Raw genomic sequence first — 23,442 nt, forward strand, 5'->3', positions numbered from 1 at the left:
CCCTCAGTTTGTTTCTCAGAGTCCATAGTCTCTCATGGTTCATCTCCCCCTCTGATTTCCCTCCCATCAATTTTCCCTTCCTTCTCCTAATGTCCTCCATGCTATTCCTTATGTTCCACATATCTGTGAAACCATATGATAATTGTCTTTCTCTGCTTGACTTACTTCACTTAGCATAATCCCCTGCATTTTGATGCAAATGGTGGGTATTCATCCTTTCTGATGGTTGAGTAATATTCCACTGTATATATGAACCACATCTTCTTTATTCATTCTTCTGTTGAAGGGCATCTCAGCTCCTTCCACAGTTTGGTTATTGTGAACATTGCTGCTATGAACACTGGGGTGCATGTTCCCCTTCTTTTCACTACATCTGTATCTTTGGGGTAAATACTCAGTAATGCAATTGCTGGGTCATAGGGTAGCTCTGTTTTTAACTTTTTGAGGAACCTCCATACTGTTTTCCACAGTGGCTGTACCAACTTGCCTTCCCACCAACAGTGTAAGAGGGTTCCCCTTTCTCCACATCCTCTCCAACATTTGTTGTTTCCTGCCTTGTTAATTTTTGCCGTTCTAACTGGTGTATGGTGGTATCTTGTTGTGGTTTTGATTTGAATTTCCCTGAGTGGCTAATGATGTTGAATATTTTTTCATGTGTCTGTTAGCCATTTATGTCTTCTTTGGAGAGGTGTCTGTTCATGTCTTCTGCCCTTTTTTTGACTTGATTATTTGTTTTTTTGGGTATTGAGTTTGATAAGTTCTTTATAGGTCTTGGATACCAGTCCTTTATCTGTAATGTCATTTGCAAACATCTTCTCCCATTCCGTGGGTTGCATCTTAGTTTTGTTGATTGTTTCCTTTGCTGTGCAGAAGTTTTTATCTTGATGAAGTCCCAAAAGCTGATTTTTGCTTTTATCCCCCTTGCCTTTGGAGATATGTCATGAAAGAAGTTGCTGTGGCCGATGTCGAAGTGGTTACTGCCTATGTTCTCTAGGATTTTGATGGATTCCTATCTCACATTGAGGTCTTTCATCCATTTAGAGTTTATCTTTGTGTATGTATGGTATAAGAGAATGGTCCAGTTTCATTCTTTAGCATGTGGCTGTCCAATTTTCCCAGCACCATTTATTGAAGAGACTGTCTTTTTTCCATTGGATATTTGTTCCTGATTTGTTGAAGATTAGTTGACCATAGAGTTGAGGGTCCATATCTGGGCTCTCTTCTATTCCATTGATCTATGTGTCTGTTTTTGTGCCAATACCATGCTGTCTTGGTAATCACAGCTTTGTAATATAGGTTGAAATCAGGCAACATGATGCCCCCCCAGCTTTGTTTTTCTTTTTCAACATTTCCTTGGTGATTCGGGGTCTTTTCTGGTTCCATACAAATATTAGGATTGTTTGTTCCAGCTCTTTGAAAAATGCCATTGGTATTTTGACAGGGATGGCACTGAAATTATAGATTGCACTGGGCAGCACAGACATTTTAACAATGTTTATTCTTCTACTTCATGAGCATGGAATGTTTTTCCATCTTTTTGTGTCTTCTTCAATTTCTTTCATAAGTGTTCTGTAGTTGCTAGAGTATAGATCCTTTACCTCTTTGGTTAGGTTTATTCCTAGGTATCTTATGGTTTTTGGTGCTACTGTAAATGGAATCAATTCCCTAATTTCTCTTTCTACCGTTATATAGTTAGTGTATAGAAAAGCAACTGATTCCTGTGCATTGATGTTGTATCCTGCCACATTACGGAATTGCTGTATGAGTTCTAGTAATTTGGGGATGGAGTCTTTTGGGTTTTCCACATAAAGTATCATGTCATTACCTAATATGTTCAAAATATAATAATAATAATGAATTAATCAATAACGGTTGCCATATCTTGAGGAAGCATTACATTTTGGGGACAGACTAAAGACTTGACATGCTGACTCCTTTCTCCTCTTTAATAATTCTGTGGGGCAGTTCTTATTATCCCTATTTTGTACATAGGAAAGTGAGGCTTAACAAGTTAAAGAAATGTAGCCTAAGTAAGTGGAAGAGGGAGAATTCAAATAGGGTTCTTCATGGCTACAATGTCTCTAGCTTTAATTTCTTTGCTAGGTAAAAATTCACTGATAGTCTGGACAAGCATTCCCAACCTGTCTGCCTTTACTGTATATCAGCATGCAAGGGGAACTTGAATGATTGGAGGAATGCCCCGGCATTGGTAGACAGGTTGGCAGATGATCACCAGGGATGATTTCTAAGCCTCTGTCTGTAGTTTGATGGAAAGAATAATGGTATTTGGAGTCACAAAATCTGCATTTCAATTCTAAATCCAGGAATTCCTTTGGCAAATTACTTAATGAGTTGAAGGCTTAGCCTTCTTGCCTAGTATTAATAATTTCCTCCCAGTGATGCTTCAGTCATTATGGTATATGAAATTGTATTGGGGGTAGGGATGGCTCAGCTTGAGTCTAAGTGGAAGTACAAAATGATTGGCAATCTGATGGGACGGATTTACCAGAAAATCACCTGCATGGGTACTTTGGAATCTTCTGGCATGTCTGGGAATATGGAGCAATGGACCCAACATATGTTTTTTTGCAAGGAAATGAGGAGCCTTCAGGAAGAAAACATCTTCAGGAAGAAGGATCCAGGGGTAATAAATCTGATCAAATAATAAAAGCTTAATTATTATAAAGGAGGAAAGATTCTAAAAAAAGTTTGGGGTTCGCCAGTAGAAATGCCTCCCATCCTAGTCTCCACTGAACTTTAGACCAAAAACTAAGTGGAGCATAAAAACAGAGGAATTGTTTACTAGACTCTTTATAGAACTTTGTGGCACAAGAAAAAGCTGCTTGGGATTCCTCTGACAGAAACACAAGAAAACCATCTCCCTTGCTTTGCCACAGACCATCTTAGAAGTTTGGAAACTTGGGGTTATTAGGAAATTGTGTCAAAAGCCTAGGATGCCCTTGTGGCACCAGAAAAAAACACATTATATTGGTAAACTTTCTGTGCCAATGTGACTGGGCTAAGGTATGCCCAGATAGCTGGCAAAAATATTTGTAGGTGTTTCTGTGTTTCCAGAAGAGATTAGCATTTGAATTGGTGAACTGAGTAGAGTGGATGGCCCTCCTAAGTGTGGGTGGGGTGGGCATCATCCAATCCCTCCAGGGCCCAAGTAAAACAAGAAGGAGAAGAATGGCGAATTTGTTCTCTCTCTGCTTGAGCTGAGCCATCCATTTTCTCCTGTCCTCACAGCCTGGCACTCCTTCCTGGTTCTTGGGCTCTTGGATTCAGGCACAAGGGCAAGTCAATGGAGGAAGAAATAGTCTTTTCAATAAATGGTACAATTGAACATCCATAAGCACAAAATAATGAACTTGAATTTCAGCCTCACGACTTTTGCAAAAATGAATTCAAATTGGTTCATAGATCTGAACGTAAAATGGAAGATTTAAAAACATTCAGAAGAGAATGTAGAAGAAAATCTTTGTGATCCGGGATTAGGGAAAGAATTCTTAGACATTACACCAAATGCCTGATGCATTAAAGAAAAAAAATGGATAAAATAGGCTTCAAAAATATTTAAAGTATTTGCCCTGCGAAAAACATGTTCAGAGAATGAAGAGACAAACTACAAGCTGGAAGAAAACATTTGCAAATGACACATTTGACAAAAGTTCTTTATCCAGAATATATAAAGAACTCTCAAAACTCAACAGTCAAAACACAATCCAATTTAAAAATGGGTAAATGACTTGGACATTTCATCAAAGAGGATATGTTGATGTCAAATAAGCACACAAAAGAATGTTCCAGGTCCTTAGCCATTGAATTAATGTGAATTAGAACTATGTTGAGATAACACTATATAGCTGGCAAAGATGCAGAACAATCCAAACTCTCATACCCTGCTGCTGGTAATGCAAAATGGTACAGCCACTCTAGAACACAGGAGAGCAGTTATTCTAAAGTTAAACATACACTTAACGTATGACCTAACGATTTCACTTCAACGTATTTACTTTAGAGAAACGAAAACCTGTGTTCACACAAAAACCTATACGTGAATGTTTATAACAGCTGTATTCATAATTACCAAAAAGCTAGAAACAGCTAATTGCTCCTTAACAGCTCAACGGATCGACAAAGTGAGGTACATCATACAATGGTATACTGCCCAGCGATGAAACGAAATGAACTGTTGAGGCATTAGCTGGATGAGTCCTAAAGACATCATGAAAGAACCTAGTCTCAGAATGTGCCATATTGTGTGGTTCTATTACTATAATATTTATGAGAAGGTGAACCTATGATGACCAACAGATCAGGGTTGCCAGGGCTAGGGATGGGAGAGGGATTGCCTGAGCAGGACATCACTAAGAGTTACTTAGGATGAGGGAACAGTTCTGTGTCCTGACTATGGTCAGGTGGTTACATGAATTTCTACAGGTGTTAAAATTCATAGAACTGTGCATGAGAAAAGTCAGTTTTACTGTAAGTTAAAAATAAAAAAAATTGTTAGGGCCAGTACCCTCCCAGGCTCTCTCTCACCAAATGCTCTCCTTCTCCTTGTTCTTGCATTCTATCGCCGCATTGCCATCCTTTCAAAAAGGGATCCACGCCTATTTCTTGTACCTACTCCATAATATTTGGCATATTGTTCTCTGTCTCACTGAAACAGCCCCCCAAAGGCACTCATGATCCTTATTCTCCTACCCACAAGAAATTCCATTAATTCTGGCTCATTCTGCCCTGCCATGTCTTGACTCCTATAACTCTTCCTGTATCCTTCTTCTTGGCACATATTCTAACACTTAGATTATTCAAAAAATGTTTCAGGTGCATATATTGGTCTGTCATGACCAAAAGGCTTTTTCCTCCAAAAGCATGCAGATAGAGGACAAACCCCAGACTTGCTGGAGCCAGAGTAATCAAAACGTTATGTTGAAAAAAGAGCCAATATTATTTCTACGAGTGTGAGACTTTCAGAAGGATAGCTTAGGAAAAAATCCCAGTGCATATGAAATTCTGATTGTCTACAAAATGATTAATCATAAAATTTCACCGAAGAATATATATCCACATAATCATACACGTACATGCACTCACTCACACCCCTGAGCTGAGTTTATAATTACCACTATCCTCTCGAAACGACTGGTGGTAATCATAGTGAAGTGGGGTGGTAGTTTTCTCTTTTCTTTTAGATTAAATAGATTAAACATACTCATAAAATCTCACTTTTATTTCTCTTTTATACAACACCAACAGTTTGCTTTGGCCCCCTTCTAATTTAATTATCTTGATTATCTATATTTTTGCAATCAAGTTCTGAATGGAGCCAGGATACTTTGACATTGGTGAAGTTGCAAAATATTTTGACCCCAAACATTCTGTCTTTAGCCAGATTTGTCTTCTGTGGTTTTCTCTGCTGGGGATGTTCATTCCACATTCATTCAATAAACACTGATTGGCAACTCACTGTGTGCCAGGCACTGTGTTAGATGTTGTGAATAGAGTGATTAATGCGACAGACATGGGTCCTGCGTTCACAGGATCCACAGACTAGTGACTGTAGGCAGACAAATGAGCCAATATTTACAGGACATGCATAGGAATGTGTAAATTATTAGTGAACATAGAAGAGGTGCCTGGCCCAGCCAATGAAAGTCAGAGGTTTCCTGGAGGGAATAACGCTTGGTTGAGTTTTCAGAATAAATAACAGTTAGACAGGCTAAGAAAGATGGGAAGGAATTGACAGAATAAAATTCTTGTGACATTATGTCCAAATAGTCTGGGATTCTGGTACCGCTGTAATCTGATACCTTAGAAATGTGGCCCCTTTCTCTTAAAAAGCTTTCCCTTGCTTCTCTGAAACACAGTGCTCTCAGCAGAATGTGTTGCCCGCGTCTATCTTTTGGCGGTTGTCAGATACCCTCAGAAAGCAGAATAACTTCATATGGGTGAGCCTCCTAGGCTCACAGGCTTTGGTGTAAGGGTCCCCGGCTTTGCTCTGGATTTGAATTCCAACTGTGTTATATTTCACTACTTATTATTCTCTCTAGAAACTTCAGTTTCCTCATCTATAAAATATGAGTAATCATACCTACTTCACACAGTTGTGACATAGGTTAAATGAGCTAAGAAATGCAGCAGTGTATTTATTTAGAATGATGCATAAGATATTACTAGGCATCAGTATGAATGTTACCTATTACTAATATGTGTGCTTGCCATAGTTTCCCAACTAAACTGTATGTTTCAGGAGGGCAGAACCAAGTTTCAATTAAGAAAATGGCCAAGAGTTTTCCATAAAGTTTCATTTGATTCTTTCAATACATCTCTGAGTTTGATATTATTTTCCTTTTGTTTCAGTTGCAAAGACTGAGTCTTGGATATGTTAACTTAATTGCCTAAGGTTGCCAGCAAGTAATTGGGAGAATTTGTTCCCATGTGCCTCTCGCCAAAAACCCTGCCGTTTCCAGGGCATAATGGAATAAAAGAAGTAAAATGTGTCATGCTGGGTTTGTCGTTGCAAACAACAGAAACAGAGATTGGCTAACTTAAGCAAAAGAAAATGATTGGAAGAGTCCCTTATAGCTCTCGGATTGTTTGGTTGGCTAGAGAGCAAGGTCTGAGAAGCAGAGTTCAGTGTCCAGAAGCACACTACCACCGTCCCCAGTCCGGTCTGGTTAGTGTGCTGCCACGGCGCGCGGTTGTGGGACCCTGAACTCTATCATCATGGCCACCAAAGCAGGTTCTAAACAGTCCTTGCGTCTTCGTAAAGCTGTATTTTTATGCTGTAGGCGTGGCTGTCCCCTAGTGGCTGGAGCTCAGAGAAACCAGGTGTCTGGCCTTTGGAGGGCTTTGCCACTCCAAACCTACAGCGCCAGATCCCCCGGCACGGGAAGGAGGGTCTGTGGCTGGGCAATCGAAATAAACAAATAAATACCCGAGTTCCACTAATCACCCTGCAGGGTTTCTTTTGGAAACCATGTTGACATTCTTTGTGATCCGAAGCAGTAAATACACGTTGAATCTAAGAAATGTCGATGCTGGATTTATCTGCTGTGCCTGGCTGCACCTGGATTCTGAGCCAACTTGCCGGCATCAGTGGAGAAAGGAAAGATTCGGGTTTCCAGTTTGGGGGATTTCTGTTCAGGCTTCTGGGAAACTGAGATGATAAAGAATAAGCACAAAAAGGAAAAGGGGGCTGGGAATTCCAGTTACAATGAAAGAATCAAAGAGAAGTTCAAGTGTAAGGCAAAGCAAGGGAAAGAGGAAACAAACACAAGTACTAAAATCTAGGAAAGGATCCTATGAAGATTAAGAAAACAAGACAATTCTATATAATATTTGGGAATAGGAAACGAGCGGAGAACCCATATCTAATAATGTAGAAGGTCCTGATTTATAGATCATAATAGAAGCAATAGGGCTATTTACAGGAAGCAATTAGAGAGGGCAAAGGAAGAGACTTTGGGGGACTGTGTCAAAAAGAGTTGTTCTAGAAGAAAATTAAGAGATCCAGTTCCTCTACATCTTTGGCTGCCAGGATTAAAAAAGCTCTTCAGGCCTCACATTTTCCAGCAAGACCACAGATTCCTCCCTGGGTCACAAGGACACTAGGCCCCTTTGTATTTCCTTTGATGTGTGCTTGTATGTAATGGGGTGTCCAGGCTCACTGCAGACCCTCAGCTTCAGGGACAGAAACACAGAGAATGGAGAGGCAAGAGAACAAACAGCTAGCTGCCCAGAGTCGTGGAATTTAAAAATCACAGGTCAGTGAGGTTTTTATTCAAATCCTCCACGGTGGGTTGTGTCTGTCCCAGTCGAGAGGTATAATCAGAGTTTTCTGCATGTGAATTAGGGGGATTGTTTAAATCATTTGAACTATCATTTACTGAGTACGTCCTATCAAACATTATTCTATGTGCATTTATTGAATCCTCCTATCAGTCTGTTGGGTGGTAAAATTACTGTCTCCATTATATAGAAAAGGTAGCTGAAGCTTGTGAGTTTAGATAACATGCCCAAGCTCGTGCACAAAGAAAGCCGGGACTTTTACGTGGGTCTGTGAAACACTGGCAGTGAGCTGATTTCTGCTGCAAAGAACAGACTACTGACCCAAAGACTCTTAAACCCTAAGGCACCTGTGATCTAATGCAGCGGGGAGGGGCTGTTCAGCAGCACGGCAATGTCCCCAAGGACTGGGGTTTCCATCTTTCTACTCTGCCATATGTGTTGGTGATATCTCATGTACAAGAGCATTACTGCTGCAGTTTCAAGCATCCCATGAAGACATGACCACTTTTGTTTAAAAAGAGGAGGGGGATGTGCTCCATGAATCTTTTATTATTACTATTATTCTTCAAGTGTAATTAACATACAGTGTCATACTAGCTTCAGGTGCACAATACTATGATTCAACAATTCTATACTTTTCTCAGTGTGCATCAAGATAAGTGTACTCTTAATCCCCTTTATCTATTTCACCCATCCCCCCAACCCACTTCCCCTCTGGCAACCACCAATTTGTTCTCTTTAGTTAAGACTCTTTCATTTGTCTCTTTTTTTAATTGGTGTGTTCATTTGTTTTGTTTCTTAAATTCCACATATGACTAAAATCATACAATATTTGTCTCTAACTTGTTGCACTTACCGTTATACCTTCTAGATCCATCCATGTTGTTGTAAATGGTGAGATTTCGTTCCTTTTTATGGCTGAGTAATATCATTGTGTATACATACCACATCTTCTTTATCCATTCATCGTTCCATGGACACTTGGGTTGCTTCCATATCTTGATTATTATAAATAATGCTGCAATAAACATACCAGTGCATAGATCTTTTCAAATTAGTGTTTTCTTTGGGTGGGGGAGGGTAAATACTCAAGAGTGGAATTACTGGATCACATGACAATTCTATTTTTAATTTTTTGAGACAACTCCATACTGTTTTCCCCAGTAGCTACACCAATTTACATTCCCACCAAGAGTGCCCAAGGGTTCCTTTTTTCTCCACATCTTCACCAACACTTGTTGTTTCTTCTGTTTTTGATTTTAGCCACTCTGACAGACATTTATTGTGGTTTTAATTTGCATTTCCCTGATGATTAGTGATGTTGAGCCTCTTTTCATGTGTTTGTTGGCCATCTGTATGTCTTCTTTGGAGAAATGTCTATTTAGGTCTCTGCCCATTTTATAATTGGATTAATATTATTATTATTTTTATTTTTGGTGCTGAGTTGTATAAGTTCTTTAAATATTTTGCATATTAACTCCTCATTGAATATATCATTTGCAAATATGTCTCCCATTCGGTAGATTGCCTTTTTTTTGGTGATGATGGTTTCCTTCTTTGTGCAGAAACGTTATTTTGGTGTTGTTTCAATAGTTTAACTTTGCTTTTGTTTCTCTTGCCAGAGAAGACAAATCTAGAAAAATGTTTTTATAGCTGATGTCAAAGAATTACTGCCTATGTTTTCTTCCAAAATTTTATGGGTTCAGGTCTCACATTCAGATCTTTAATCTATTTCGAGTTTATTTTTCTGTATGGTGTAAGAAAGTGATCCAGTTTGATTCTTCTGCATGTAGCTGCCCAGTTTTCCCAACATCATTTGTAGAAGAGATGTCTTTTTCCCATTACAACAGATTTCCATATGTTCATTTTGTATCCTGCAACTCTACTGAACTTCTTTATTCATTTTAGTAGTTTTTGGTGAATTCTTTAGGATTTTCTATATATAGTATCATGTCATCTAGAAGTACTGAAAGTTTTATTTCTTCCTTACCAATTTGGATGCCTTTATTCCTTTTTCTTGTCTGATTGCTGTGGCTAGGACTTACAGTACTATGTTGAATAGAAGTGATGAGAGTGGACATCCTTGTCTTTTTCCTGTTTTTAGAGGAAAGCTCTCAGTTTTTAACTATTGAGTATGATGTTAGCTGTGCATTTTTCATACACGGACTTTGAGGTATGTGTGTTCCATCTAGACCTACTTTGTTGAGAGTTTTTATCATAAATGGATGTTGTACTTTGTCAAATGCTTTTTCTGTGTCTGTTGAGATGATCATATGGTTTTTATCCTTTCTCTTATTAATGTGTTGTATCAAGTTGATTGATCTGTAATATTGAACCACCTTGTATCTCTGGAATCAATCTGACTTGATTGTGGTGAATGATTTTTTTTTTAATGTATTGTTGGACTTGGTTTGCTAATATTTTGTTGAGGATTTTTGCATTTCTGTTCATCAGAGATATTGGCCTATAGTTTTCTTTTTTTTGTAGTGTCTTTATCTGGTTTTGATATTAAGGTAATGCTGGCCTCATAGAATAAATTTGGAAGTTTTCCTTCCTCTTCTATTATTTGAAATAGTTTGCAAAGAGTAGGTATTAACTCTTCTTTAAATATGTGGTAGAATTCACCTGTGAAGTCATCTATTCCTTGACTTTTGTTTGTTGGGAGTTTTTTGATTACTGATTCAATTTCTTTGCTAGTAATTGGTCTGTTCAGATTTTCTGATTCAGTTTTGGGAGGTTATGTGTTTCTAGGAATTTATCCATTTGTTGTAGGTTGTCCAATTCATTCACATATAATTTTTCATAATATTCTCTTATAATCCTTTGTATTTCTGTGGTGTCAATTATTTCTCTTCTTTCATTTATAATTTTGGTTATTTGAGTCCTTTCCTCTCTCTCTCCCTCTCTCTCTCTGCTTTTTTTTTTTTTTAAATCAGTCTGGATAAAGGTTTATCAATTTTGTTGATCTTTTTTAAAAAAAACAGCTCCTGGTTTCATTGATCTGTTACATTGTTTCCTCAGTCTCCATTTTATTTATTTCTGCTCTGATCTTTATTATTTCCTTCCTTCTATTGGCTTTGGGGTTTGTTTGTTTTTCTTTTTCTAACTCCCTTAGGTGTAAGGTTGAGTTGTTTATTTGAGATATTTCTTGCTTCTGAGGTAGGCCTGTATTTCTATAATCCTCCCTCTTAGAACAGCTTTTGCTGCATCCCAGAGTTTTTTGGACCTTTGTGTTTTTATTTTCATTTGTCTCCATATATTTTTTTATTTCCTCTTTGACTTCTTGGTTGACCCATTCATTGTTTATCATGTTATTTAGCCTCCATGTATTTGTGTTCTTTCCACGTTTTTGTTTGTTTGTTTGTTTGGTTGGTTGGTTGGTTGGTTGGTTTCTTGTGTGTGTGTGATTGATTTCTAGTTTCATACTATTGTGGTTGGAAAAGATGCATGTATATAATTTCAATCTTTTTGAATTTGTTAGGACTTGTTTTGTGGCCTAACATGTTATCTATCCTGGAGAATGTTCCATATGCACCCGAAAAGAATGTATTATGCTGTTTTTGGATGGAATATTCTAAATATATCTGTTATATCTTTGTGGTTCAATGTGTCATTTAAAGTGACTGTTTCCTTGTTGATTTTCTACTTGAATGATCTATCCATTGTTGTAAGTGGGGTGTTAAAGTCCCCTACTATTATTGTATTACTGTGAATTTCTTCCTTTATGTCTGTCAATAGTTGTTTTATGTATTTAGGTGCTCGCATGTTGAATGTGTAAATATTTACAATTGTTATATCTTCTTGTTGGATTTTTCCCTTTATCATTATGTAGTATCCTTCTTTGCCTCTTGTTACAGACTGTGTTAAAGTCTATTTTGTCCAATATAAGTATTGCTACCCCAGCTTTCTTTTCACTTCTATTTGCATGATAATGTTTTTCTATCCCTTTACTTTCAGTATACATGTGTCTTTAGGTCTGAAGTGAGTCTCTTGCAAGCATCATATAGATAGGTCTCATTTTTTATCCATTCAGTGACCCTATGTCTTTTCATTGGAGTATTTCATCCATTTACATTAAAAGTAATTTTTGATAGGTATGCACTTATTACCATATTGTTCCTTATTTTACAGTTGTTTTTGGAGTTCCTCATTTTCTTCTCGTGCTCTCCTTCCTTCAGGTGTGATGACTTTCTTTAGTGATATGCTTGGATTCCTTTCTCTTTATTTTTTCATATTTATAACAGGTCTTTCAGTTGTGGTTACCATTAAGCTCATATACAACACCTTATGCGTATAGTTGCCTATATTAATATGATGGTCACAGTTTGAACCCACTCTAGAAGCCCTAAATTTTTTCTCCCCTCCCCCCAATTTATGTATATGATGTCATACTTTACATCCTTTTATTTTGTGAATCCCTTGACTGATTTTTATTTTTATTATTTTAAAGATTTATTTATTTATTTATTTTCGAGAAAGAGATAGAGTGCACACATGCATGAGTGGGAGGAGGGACAGCAGGAGAGGGAGAGAGAATCCTCAAGAAGACTACCCAATGGGTGCCGAGCCTGATGTGGGGCTCAATCCCAGGACCTTCAGATCATGGCCTGAGCCAAAATCAAGTTGGCTGCTCAACCGATTGAGCCACCCAGGCACCCTCTGACTGATTTTTATAGATGCAATTGATTTTAATGCTTTTATCCTGTAACCTCCATACTGGTTTTGTAAGTGATTACTCTATTACTGTTATTATGTTTGTATTTACCTGTGAATACAAACATGATTTTCATAATTTTCTTACTCCTGATTATGGCCTTTTCTTTCCACCCAATGAGTTCCCTTTAATGTTTCCTGTTAGTCTGGTTTAGTGGTGAACTCCTTTAGCTTTTATTTGTCTGGAAAACCCTTTATTTCTCCTTCCATTCTGAATGATAGCCTTGCTGGGTAGATTGTACTTAGTTATAGGTTTCTCCTGATAGTACTTTGAATATATCATGCCACTCACTTCTGGCCAGTAAAATTTCTGCTGTAAAATCAGCTGATAACCTTATGGGGTTTCCCTTGTATGTAACTGTATTTCTGTCTTTATCACTATTTTTTGCCATTTTAATTACAATGTGTCTTGGTGTGGACCTCCTTGGGTTGATTTTATGGGTAGTTCTCTATGCCTCCTGGATTTGAATGTCTGTTTTCTCTCCCTAGATTATGGAAGTTTTTAGCTATTATTTTTTCAAATTAATTTTCTGTTCCCCTTTCTGTCTCTTCTCCTCCTGACATCCCTATAATATGAATGTTATTATGCTTGATGATGTGGCCGAGTTCCTTTAACGTATTTCCATTTTTTTGTTATTCTTTTTTTCTTTTTGCTGTTCTGCTTGGTTGCTTACCAATACTCTATCTTCCAGCATGCTGATCCATTTTTCTTCCCACTCTAATCTACTATTGATTCTTTTTAGTGCATTTTTAATTTCAGCTATTGAGTTCGTCATCTCTGATTGGGTCTATTTTACATTATCTATCTCTTTGTGGAAGCTCTCACTGATATCCTCCACGCTTCTCAATCACTACTTTGAAATTTTATAAGGCATATTGCTTATCTTCATTTCATTTTGTTCTTTTTGCTGTGGTTTTGTCCTGTTCTTTCATTGGGAACATATTCCTCTCTCTTCTCATTTTGTCTCACTCTCTGCATTTGTTTTTCTGTGTTAGGAAAGTCTGCTGTGTCTCCTGAACTTATGAAGAAGAGGTCCCGTGGTGCTCCGTAGCACAATGTCTCCTGTTCACCAGAACCAGGCACTTCAGGGGCATCTCTTATGTGCATTGTGTGTGCCCTACTGTTGTGGCTAAGCTTTGTTTGCCTTTAGTCCAGTCAGCTACAATGGCTTTCTTTGTCTCCTGTGGGCCAGGTTTGGTCCCTATGCTGTTAAGGGGTCAGTTTGGGGCTGCCATGGGCTTGGAGTTGGGTGACATCAGCAGTCAGACCAGATGCCTGCCCTCAGCCCATTGCCAGAACTGCAAGGGCACTGCACTGCAAGGCACTCTCTGTGTTGTTTTCCGAGAGGCTTTTGTTGGTGGGGAGGCTGGCAGTCAAATCAGATGCCTGCCCCCAGACCATCTATTGGGGCTACCATAACACTAACCCACAGGGAACTCTCCCTATCTTGTCTCCTGAGAAGCTTTTGTTCATAGGCAGGGCTGGCAGTCAGATCAGATGCTTGCCCCTGTTGGTGTGCTGGGGCTACAGACACGCTGATCAGTAATTCAGTTTCCCCGCCCTGCTGGTTGAAAGGCCCAGCTGTTGGGGTTATAATCAAAATGGTATGTGTGGTTATCTACCCCTCTTGTCAAGGAAGGAGTCACTTTGAAGTGGCACTGGTCCCTGCTGGGGCTGCTTGCAGGGTGAGACGCAGCCGGAGCTGCTTTGGTGGGACTCCTGAGGGTGGGTTAGATGGGGCAGATCAGAGAGCTGCAGGGCATGAAGTGTCAGCAAGGTAGGTGGGGGATGTTCGACCTGATTCCCACAGGCATCTAACTATCTAGGCTGGGTAGGTGGGGGTGAGAGAAATGACACCTGCTAGTTCCTTGGGTTTTGGAGAAGTCTCCTAAAGATCCCTGCCCTGCCAGAGTATATTCTAAGATTAGTAAATAAATCTCCTTCACATATAACCCAGGCACTTTTCAAATTGCTGCTTCTATGTTGTATTTCTGTGGAATTATTTGTTATGCTGTCTCTTTAAGAGTCAGGATTCAGTTTCCTATCACCCACTGGTTCTTCCAGGGGCAAACCCACTAATTTTTAATGTACTCAGATGTAAGCCCCACTGATTGTAAAAAAAAACTCACAAAGTTAAGCCTCACTGGTTTTCAAAGAGAAATGTTATGGGGACTCATCTTCCCAGTGCATGTCCCCTATGCCTGGATTACCTGGTTTGGGGTCTGCTTCTCTCGCTTCTTTGTGACTGTGGTGTCCCTCCTTTTAATGGTTAGCCTCACTGTGAGTTTGGTTCCTGACTGTATTGCTGCGCCTCCTACCCTTTTGATGTGGCCTCGTCTGTAAGATTAACTGTGGAAAGTCTGTTCTACCAAATTTTGAGTCATTTTCTGGGTTGGTTGCACTGATGTGGCTGTTATCTAGTATGTCTGTGGGACAAGATGAGTTTAGATTCCTCCTACTCTGCCATCTTCCCAGAAGTCTCCCAAAAATCTTTACATTTGTGAGAAAATCTTTCCCCCAATGTCCCCAGTAGCTTTTCTTGCATGTACTATTGGTAAACATTAAGCTACCTGTCTATTCCTAAATCTAGTCACCTTCCAAGATTATGGAATTACTACCGTTGGCTTATTTCAATCATGATTCCCTGACCAAGGTTGTTATAGGAATCAACTTCCCTTGGCAAGCAAAAGAAGGGGTTGCGTAGGGAGAGGGTGGTGGAGATGGCAGTGAGGAAGACAAGCAAATTTGTCTGCCACAGATATTACAACAAACTTGTTGTTTTAGGAATGAATTTAGTTGGAACACAGTGGTTGGAATGGAGGAGAGGAGAGGAAAGGAAAACAGGGGAGGGGAGGCAAGGTAGTATTTATTGAGACTCTATTGTGTAAATCATGTTAACCTCTGTCACATATTCCACCACATGTTCTTCATACGGTGCTTACTTTGATGATACCCATTTTCTAGAAGCTCTATAAAGGCTTTCAAATCACATAGCTAAAAAAAAATGGTGCAGTGATGATTTCTAATCCAGACTGATTGATTAGAATCTTAGGCTCTTAGGGGAGAATGATTAGAAGTTATTTGTTTTAGATGTAAGTGTAAATGAGACCAACATCAAAGGAAAACTGCCATCTTCTAGAAAACTAACCCTATGTCTCCCTGTGTACCTTTAAGCCACTCAAAACCCCAAATTAAGCTAAGTCATTAGTTTGTTAATTGTATGCACAGCCTGTTGTGCACATGTCTATGGTGTTTGATAATCAAGTAAGAGGAAATTCTTCTGACACCCCACTGGATCCCTAGTTCCATATATCAGAGGCTATGCAATCTTAGACAGCACTGGTGGGAAACCAGGGAGAAAAGAAAAGAAAAACAGGAAAAAAAAAAAAAAAACCACAGGCAGGAATGGAACAAGGAGTTCCAAGAGGGGTTTCTAATGTTTCATTGTTATTGAAAATTACACTTCATAAAAAGTCTTGTTCATTTAAAGTTTGAAGAGTGACAGAAAAATGGCTTTCATACTTAGGTCTGCTAAATGTATGATAAATCAAAAAAGATGGAACAAGGAGAAACTTTAAAAACAAAGCAGAAAATCAGTGTGTAGTATAAATAACACTTCATTAGGGCTGTAGTGCCTTACAAAACAGCCTAGAAAATTCCACAGAGAAATCGTAGTATATGGCGCAAGAGAGAATAATTTACTATCATTAGGGGTTTGTAATCCCTGCAATGGAAAGGGGAATGTACGCATATAACTCTTTAATGATAGTGGACTTGCAGGCATAAATCCCTAAATGGTGAGATGTGAATACATTCTAACAATTCAAATTTCTATTGGGTAAGAAAAAGTCAGGCTGTCTGGTTTGCTCTGCTTGCTGACCCAAGTCTATTTCCGATCCACTAAGAACTGCAGCCTTGGGGGTGTGCTCCATCCATTCTATGTCTTAAGTGGGGCCACACTCAGGGGCAGAGGCAGTGCTTTAGACTCTCGCTCATCAGGCACACATCAACACTATACACACAATTTTTAGTTAACCGTAGTTGATGCCAAAGGCACGGCAGAATGCCACGCCATCCAAAACACTCTCAGCAATAACCCAAGTGTTTTCTGTCAGAAAGCTTTTTCTGTACTAAGTTTTAGGCATCCAGCTTAGTGTGGGTCCCGAGCAAAAATGAGGAACAGGAAAAATTAATAATTTTACACTCCACCCTCCAAACTCCCTTTTCCTCTCTTAGGAGACTTTCTTCTCTTGATGCTATTCTCAAACTCTTCAACAAATCTTCTCTGAAACAAAGATCTGAAATTTATTAACACGGAAATGCAAATAAAAGATGAGAGTTTAAGTGTTATTTCATCCACGGGGTTTTTTTTTTTTTTTTTTTTTTTTTTTTTTACTTTAACCTAGATTCAATCCTTAAGCTAAGCAAGATTTATAAAGACTTTCAAAGGGTTGTTCTCCAGACAAAGATGTTGGATGTTGGATGGGAAGCAGCGCATTTCCAAAATCTGGGCTAGACTGTGTTGGGTGGGGTTTATTAAGTTTGAACCAAGAGAGTTATAGAATTAAATAAGATTCCAGGTCAGATACCAGGAAGAAGGGATCCAGCCTAGGAAGTGGGAGCATGAGACTAGCATTCCAGGACCAGTGGTTCTGGGGGAGGCTGTGAGTGGCACACAGAATGCCAGGAACCACCTGCTGAATGGTGCTGGTTACATGGGGTGGGCTGAGTTAAATCAGGCCCCCTTCACCTGGTAGGACACACGGCAGAGGAAAGTAAACAGTGGTCCATGAGCATCTTCAAGAGGTCTGGAAACACCCTGAAATCGCATTTAAAATTTTCTGCAAGACGAACACTTTAAGCTTTGATTAAATTCTCAGAATCGTGTGCCACTCTAAAATGTCTCAGTGCAGCAAACCAATGAAAGGGGACTCCAGGATCCCCTGGAATCCATCATAGCAGCACTGGTCTGTAGCCAACTATGCCATTCAGACTGGTTCCCGCTCTGCGGGAGCATCTTTTTTCAGCACGCAGCAGAGTGGGTGATCCATTCGTATTCCGTCCATCATCTAGTACCCTGAAAAGGGGCCAAGAAGTTTACTTGACTAGTACTGTTGTGAAGTGGCATCTCTCTCTCTCTCCCTCTCTCTCTCTCTCTCTCATGACCCGTGGGAATGATGCACCATCCCACTGTTTCCCCCTGGGAGTGCGGGTCACCGCGATGCCTCATGCCTCAGCTCTGCTGGCAGACCTGCTAGTCAGCTTCAATCTCTTGCCTTTTTGATTTCTTAGATGTAAGCTAGATGCCATTAGAGGTCCTGAGCACCAGGGGATGCATATCAAACTCTCCCGAATGCCCCTTTCCCTAGGATTCTCTAGTTGGGGACAAGGTGAGAACACAATCCATAGTACCCTAATAGCTCTTTTCAAAACCCTTTTGATTGTACACTCCCTGAATACTTTAACTTCAAATATTTTATGCTTTCAAGTGGGTAACAGGCCAAGGTATCAAAGCCTGCAATTAGGCATCTTCTTTGCAAACCCTGCCTGGATAACCTTACTTTGGGGTATGGGAGAAGTTGGAGTCTGTTTTGGGGGGGGGGGGTAAAACTAAGACTGAAATAGTTTCGTTTTGACAATATGTTACTTGGGGTACGTGAGAGTGTGGCAGGGGGCCCATGAAGATTAGCGGTGTCCGCTGGAGACTAGAACCAGCCTGTCAAATCACCAGGTATTCGAGGGAAATCAATCCTGGAAGAACCATGGCTGCCTCTGGTTCTTTGAAAAAGGCCAAACAATTTCTGGTCTGATTTTTCTGTGTCCTGTTGATAAACCTGTTCTTTCAGGGCACGTGCTGCTTTCTGTATTGGGTGCTCAGAGTGACACACTCCTGTTGATGGCAGCCTATACACGTGGCAGGCAGGAGAGGGTAAAGAATCAGAAGGGAAGAGAGGCAGAAGAGTTTCCACACAGCTCCGTTCTGGAAAGTTTTAGGTTAACCACCAGCCGCAGCAAAAATGATGTAGTGTCATGCGGGGCCTGGTGGAGGTTTATGTTCTAAAACAGAGAATTTGCCGTTCAGTTTTTCATATGCTGGTCTGCAGCGGGAGTGGCCTGTGGCCAGGCTCAACATGGCTAGAGAAGCCCAGAGGGTTTTCTTCAAGTCCCGAATTGTTTGTGCACTTTGTAAAATAGAATCAAGTACAGAGATATCTCACTTATCCGGCCCCATGGGGAAAAGGCTGTTCCACAGAAATGCACTTTTCAGATGATATTTAGATTTGTGCTGTGATTGAATAAAGTGTGCAGAAGTGGGTCCTTACAGAAACCCATACAACAGGGCACGGGAGGCTTTACTGACCCCACTGTAGCCTGCCTGGCCCCAGGACACACGGAGCATAACTGGGGTTTACCTTGCTTTGCCCCCACTGCTCCAGGGGTTCCGACCCCAGGGACAAATCAGAGACTTTTCTCAATATATTACATATAGGATAATTTGGGAAATCCTAATTGCATTCACTATTAATAAAGATAAGAGCTAAATTAAATTCCTTAAGTGTCTTTAAGCAACTTTTTAAGCACCAAGCTCTGTTAGGTGCTGTTGAAGTTCCTTAGATTCCGTCAAGAGCAGAGAAAGATGCCAGATTTACAAAACTCCCCATGCAGTCGGCGTGTTGGCTGGGACGCTACCGGGCCATGGCTAGAGGCTGGGAGGCAGGGCACTACCAGGAGGGCCAAGCAGGAAGGAAAGACAGACGTGTGGGCTGGATGGGCAGACCACAAATCCGAGAGAGGGGGTCAGAGTAGGATGGAGTCCTTTTCAAGACAAAGCTGGAGCTGGGCAAGGCAAGGCAAGGCAAGGTCACAGGGACAGTTACCTAGTAGTAGCAGTTAGCAAGTTCTTGCTATAGGGGATGACCTGGTCCAGCCTCCATCTTTCTGAGGTTTTAAGAGGGTACTAAAATACTGAGAGACACGATTCCTCATCTCCAAATTTTACCACGCTCATTTTACCCAGGATTTCTTATTTCCTATGACTTTATCATCAAGTTTCATCAGTTTTTGCAAAAACAAAATTATCCTCTTGGAATTTTTTGGAGGTCTCCTGCTATTCTAAAGTGTTTGCCGTGCTCGCATTAGGAAACCTGTAAATCCCACTCTATAAACACCTAAAGTGAAGCTGGGGTTATCCATCGCCTTTTTGAGAGCTGGCGAGCAGACTTGCTTGGGAAGAAAAGGTGTATCATGCTTCAAAGTCAGTATATTCCTAAGACTAATGTCTACCTAGTAAGCAAAATAGACTGAACTTCTTCTGAATACCAGAGGAAGTCCCCTTTCCTTGTTCTGGGTCTATTTCTCCCTCATTAAGGAAATCCATTCTTGCCATCTCTGGACTCGTCTTCCCTGTGTTTGCCTTCTCCTCTGCCTGTCCCCACTGGCATGCTCCGTGCTCAGTCAGCTCTGGGGCTGGCCAAAGGAGTTTCCACATTTGTTCAGGTTGCCCGGCTCCTTCTAACAGTGACCTCATACTGACAATGGGGCTTTGAGAGCCTGAGGTTCTTGTCTCTGAGCCTGAGACTGTGCTGGCAGCTGACCCATCACACACACCCTCACAGCCACTCCAGGAAACTTGTCAGCTGTCCCCGTTCACACCAGAGCTTCTGTCCTGGGCCCCCTTCCTAGAAACTAAGTCCTCCCTTCTGCTCTTGCCTTTTGCTTCTCCAGACAACGGGGCTCCTGCAGCACCGGGTCAGGCGCTAGTGCCTGGATACCCAAGCACCTTGACTACTGCCTGTGAGTCAGTCTGGACTACAGCATCTGAGCATCACTGATTGCCAGGGTGCCCAGCTGCTGGGTCCTATTTTCCGACAGAGCACTGCACTGTCATGGTGGGGTCCTGGTGCCAACCAAGTACCTGAATCTTCACTGAAGACACTAATGCTTACCTCCCCCGCCTGAGTCATGATGAGCCACCTCTCTTAGTCCCTGACACTGGCACAGCATCATGTCTACTGCCAGCCCCAGAACCTTCTCCTTACGGCTCCTATCTTACTTGGTTACTTACAAATCCTGATGGGAAACAGGCTTAATGGGTTATTAAAATCCTCTCTCAGGTATCTTTTTGAGAAGCACAAAGACTTGGGGTGCCTGGCTGGCTCAGTGGTTAAGCGTCTGCCTTTGGCTCAGGGTGCGATCCCGGAGTCCTGGGATCGAGCCCCACATCGGATTCCTCCACTGGGAGCCTGCTTCTTCCTCTCCCACTCCCCCTGCTTGTGTTCCCTCTCTCCCTGGCTGTCTCTCTCTGTCATATAAATAAATGAAATCTTTAAAAAAAGAAAAAAGAAGTACGAAGACTTTCAGGAAGACAAAACAGTGTTACTCTAGTGTTAATTGACATATCAGATTACTTTTCATAGAAGAATATAGGCAGCATTGAAGTGTAGTGAGAAACTTGGGTCTGTTGAGTTTGTGTTGAGGGCAGGACGAAATCTAACAAGACAAAAACTGGCGAGTTTGGAAGATTAACTTTTCTCAGTTTTGACAACACTGGCATGAGGCAGTTAAATTTCTGCCTAATAAATGTATGAAACTGTAAAAATATTTTTCTTGTCAGTTAACTTATTCTGGAAATTCTAACGAGAGACTTTCAAATAAGCACGACGAATCACTCCACAGTTAGCCATCCTGAAACACTTTTTAAACAAGTGTTTCTGAAATAATGGAATAGTCATATGATGCCTTTAATGTAAGTTTTTTATACACACTTCTGTACCTGAAATTGTAAACTACTTTAGAAAAAAAGATAACTTCGTGAAGTTTTGCATCTTGAGAACTCTGGAACTGAATAAATCAATTTTGATGTTGTGATATGGGAATTATTTTCCAGTTCTATTCTATAGTTTATATTTTAGTTTTTCCCTTCCCTCCCTTCTATCCATTTCTGAGGTCATTGCTTATTTATTTAAATCCTCATGTAGCACCTAGTCCTTGATTTGAACATGGTAGGTGCTGAATGGTGTTTGTTAAATTGAATTGAAATCAACATGACCACATATGGGCCCATTTTACCTATAATTCTAGGGCAAGATTGACTTTTTGTTTTTCTATTGTGTGATGAAAGCAAGTTGGCAGGGAGCTAGCAACTTTTCATTCCCTGGAATCACTTTTATTATTTATTTACTATTTGTAGTACAAACATGTTTCCAGGAACTTGAGCCACTAGAATGTAGTTTTCTACTTAAATTCAATCCCTCTGTTTAGGAACCTTCTCTCTATCAGGGAGAGTTTGGCAAAATTCAGAAACTAGTAAGAAAAAAATTGACTGCAACTATTCTTGGGTTAGAAGAGAAAAGAAAGGAGAAATATTTATTGAATCCCTTCATGCTTAACAGACTCATAACCGTTTCCAGAACCAGTTCAAACTAATTTTGGGTCTTGCGCGATTTTATTTCAGGCTTAATGAACTTTAGGACCACAGAAAGGGGAACTGGGTTGGCAAAACATTTCAAACTATTCTTTTCTCTTCTCTCTTATCCTTTCTTTTTCTTAAATGGTTTGGGTCTTGGCAAAACCAAAAAGTGTTTTTCTCTAGTGCTTTTTATTTTTTTGTCTTTAATTTTTAACTAAATGTGCATTTCAAAGGAAATGTAACCCAGCTGTTTCTTATTCTTTTGCACTCAACAAAATGGTACTTTGTAAAAACCATTCAATGTCCAAGAAGCCTTGAGCCCCTTAAAAAAAAAAGTAAGCCTTTCTTTTCTTTAAACCAAGAATGCAAACTTCACCAAAAGGGAAGAGTTGGAGCCAAGAAAGATTGGGATTTGGTTTAATTTAAACTTAGAATTTATAAGTGAGAGAATGATTGCAGCCTTGGCAGGATGTAGGTATTTCCAGGTAACTGAAATTTACCTCTTTTATTTATGAGCCCTGACCACATCGGATGGTGGTACTGGGATATTCTTCTTCCCTGGGGACTTCTTAGAAGGAAAAATAGTGTCTGGGTGTGTGTGGATTTGGGAGTGGGGTGATGGGCAGGAGGGCGTAACAGGAGGGATGTTGTACTGTTACATATACAACTACATTGGAGGGAAAAAAAAGTAGAATGACCCCCTGATTATTTGACTTTGGGATTTAAGAAAATGATCACTTTCACAGAAGCAAAGATGAAAGTTCCTTTTAAACTGTTAACCAGTAGTTTACTAAATGAATGTAACTCTCAAGAAAAATACAAAGAGAGATGCTTGATTTACTTATGAGAGAGGAAACTTCCAAGTCCTGGAAGGAGCTATTTGCAATACAGAAATTTGTATGTTAATTACAATCTTTTAAAACTTTTATGCAGTCGCTAAAATAGATTGTTAAGGTTCCTCCACTTGGCAACGCTTTGTTTTCTTAATTGGAAGTTATTAAGTACTTGGAAGAAGCAAAATGTATTTCTCTAAAGATATTTTATAATTCAGACTTTCACTAATGGAGAGCAAACTCCCCATTTTCCTACTGCTCTGAATTAAATTTTATTGATGGTTAAAAGGAGATGTATAATAAACATGCCTACAAATTTTGCAGTGAAAAAAATTGTACACATGATAAAGTGGAAATTTAGTAGGAATTATGTTGATACTGTAGCACATTTTGCCAAGACACATAATTCCTACAGGCATAAGACAAGAGCATTTAAAAATCATACTATTTTTTATTTGTAAGACTACTTTGCATTTGCTGTCTCAGATATTTTTTTTGCATTGACGGATACTTGTTTCTTACTTGTAAAACTTTTATTCTACATAAGATTCGGTTTGACAGACAAGAACAGAGAGGGCAGGGAAGCACCAGGGTCTCTAACTCATCACAGCTTCTGTGGGAAGTAGGAAAAGGTCCATATTCAAGTGAGGTGCAGCCGGAGCCCAGGTTGCCAAGTGGAGAGGGCC

The 23,442-nt window shown here is 40.0% G+C and overlaps 1 protein-coding gene across 1 annotated transcript in view; it reads left to right on the forward strand.

Annotated features, from left to right (window-relative positions):
* The first annotated feature begins 2,443 nt into the window (after positions 1-2,443).
* The window catches only part of MROH9 (maestro heat like repeat family member 9), a 183,677-nt gene continuing 162,678 nt past the window's right edge, over positions 2,444-23,442 (forward strand). The window contains exons 1-4 of the mRNA XM_048225366.1: positions 2,444-2,644; positions 6,801-6,909; positions 14,150-14,291; positions 17,807-17,904. Coding sequence (XP_048081323.1) covers positions 2,444-2,644; positions 6,801-6,909; positions 14,150-14,291; positions 17,807-17,904 — 550 coding nt within the window. The remainder of the gene's footprint in view (positions 2,645-6,800; positions 6,910-14,149; positions 14,292-17,806; positions 17,905-23,442) is intronic.

Source organism: Ursus arctos, unplaced genomic scaffold, assembly GCF_023065955.2.
Source record: "Ursus arctos isolate Adak ecotype North America unplaced genomic scaffold, UrsArc2.0 scaffold_2, whole genome shotgun sequence".
Classification (NCBI taxonomy): Eukaryota; Metazoa; Chordata; class Mammalia; order Carnivora; family Ursidae; genus Ursus; species Ursus arctos.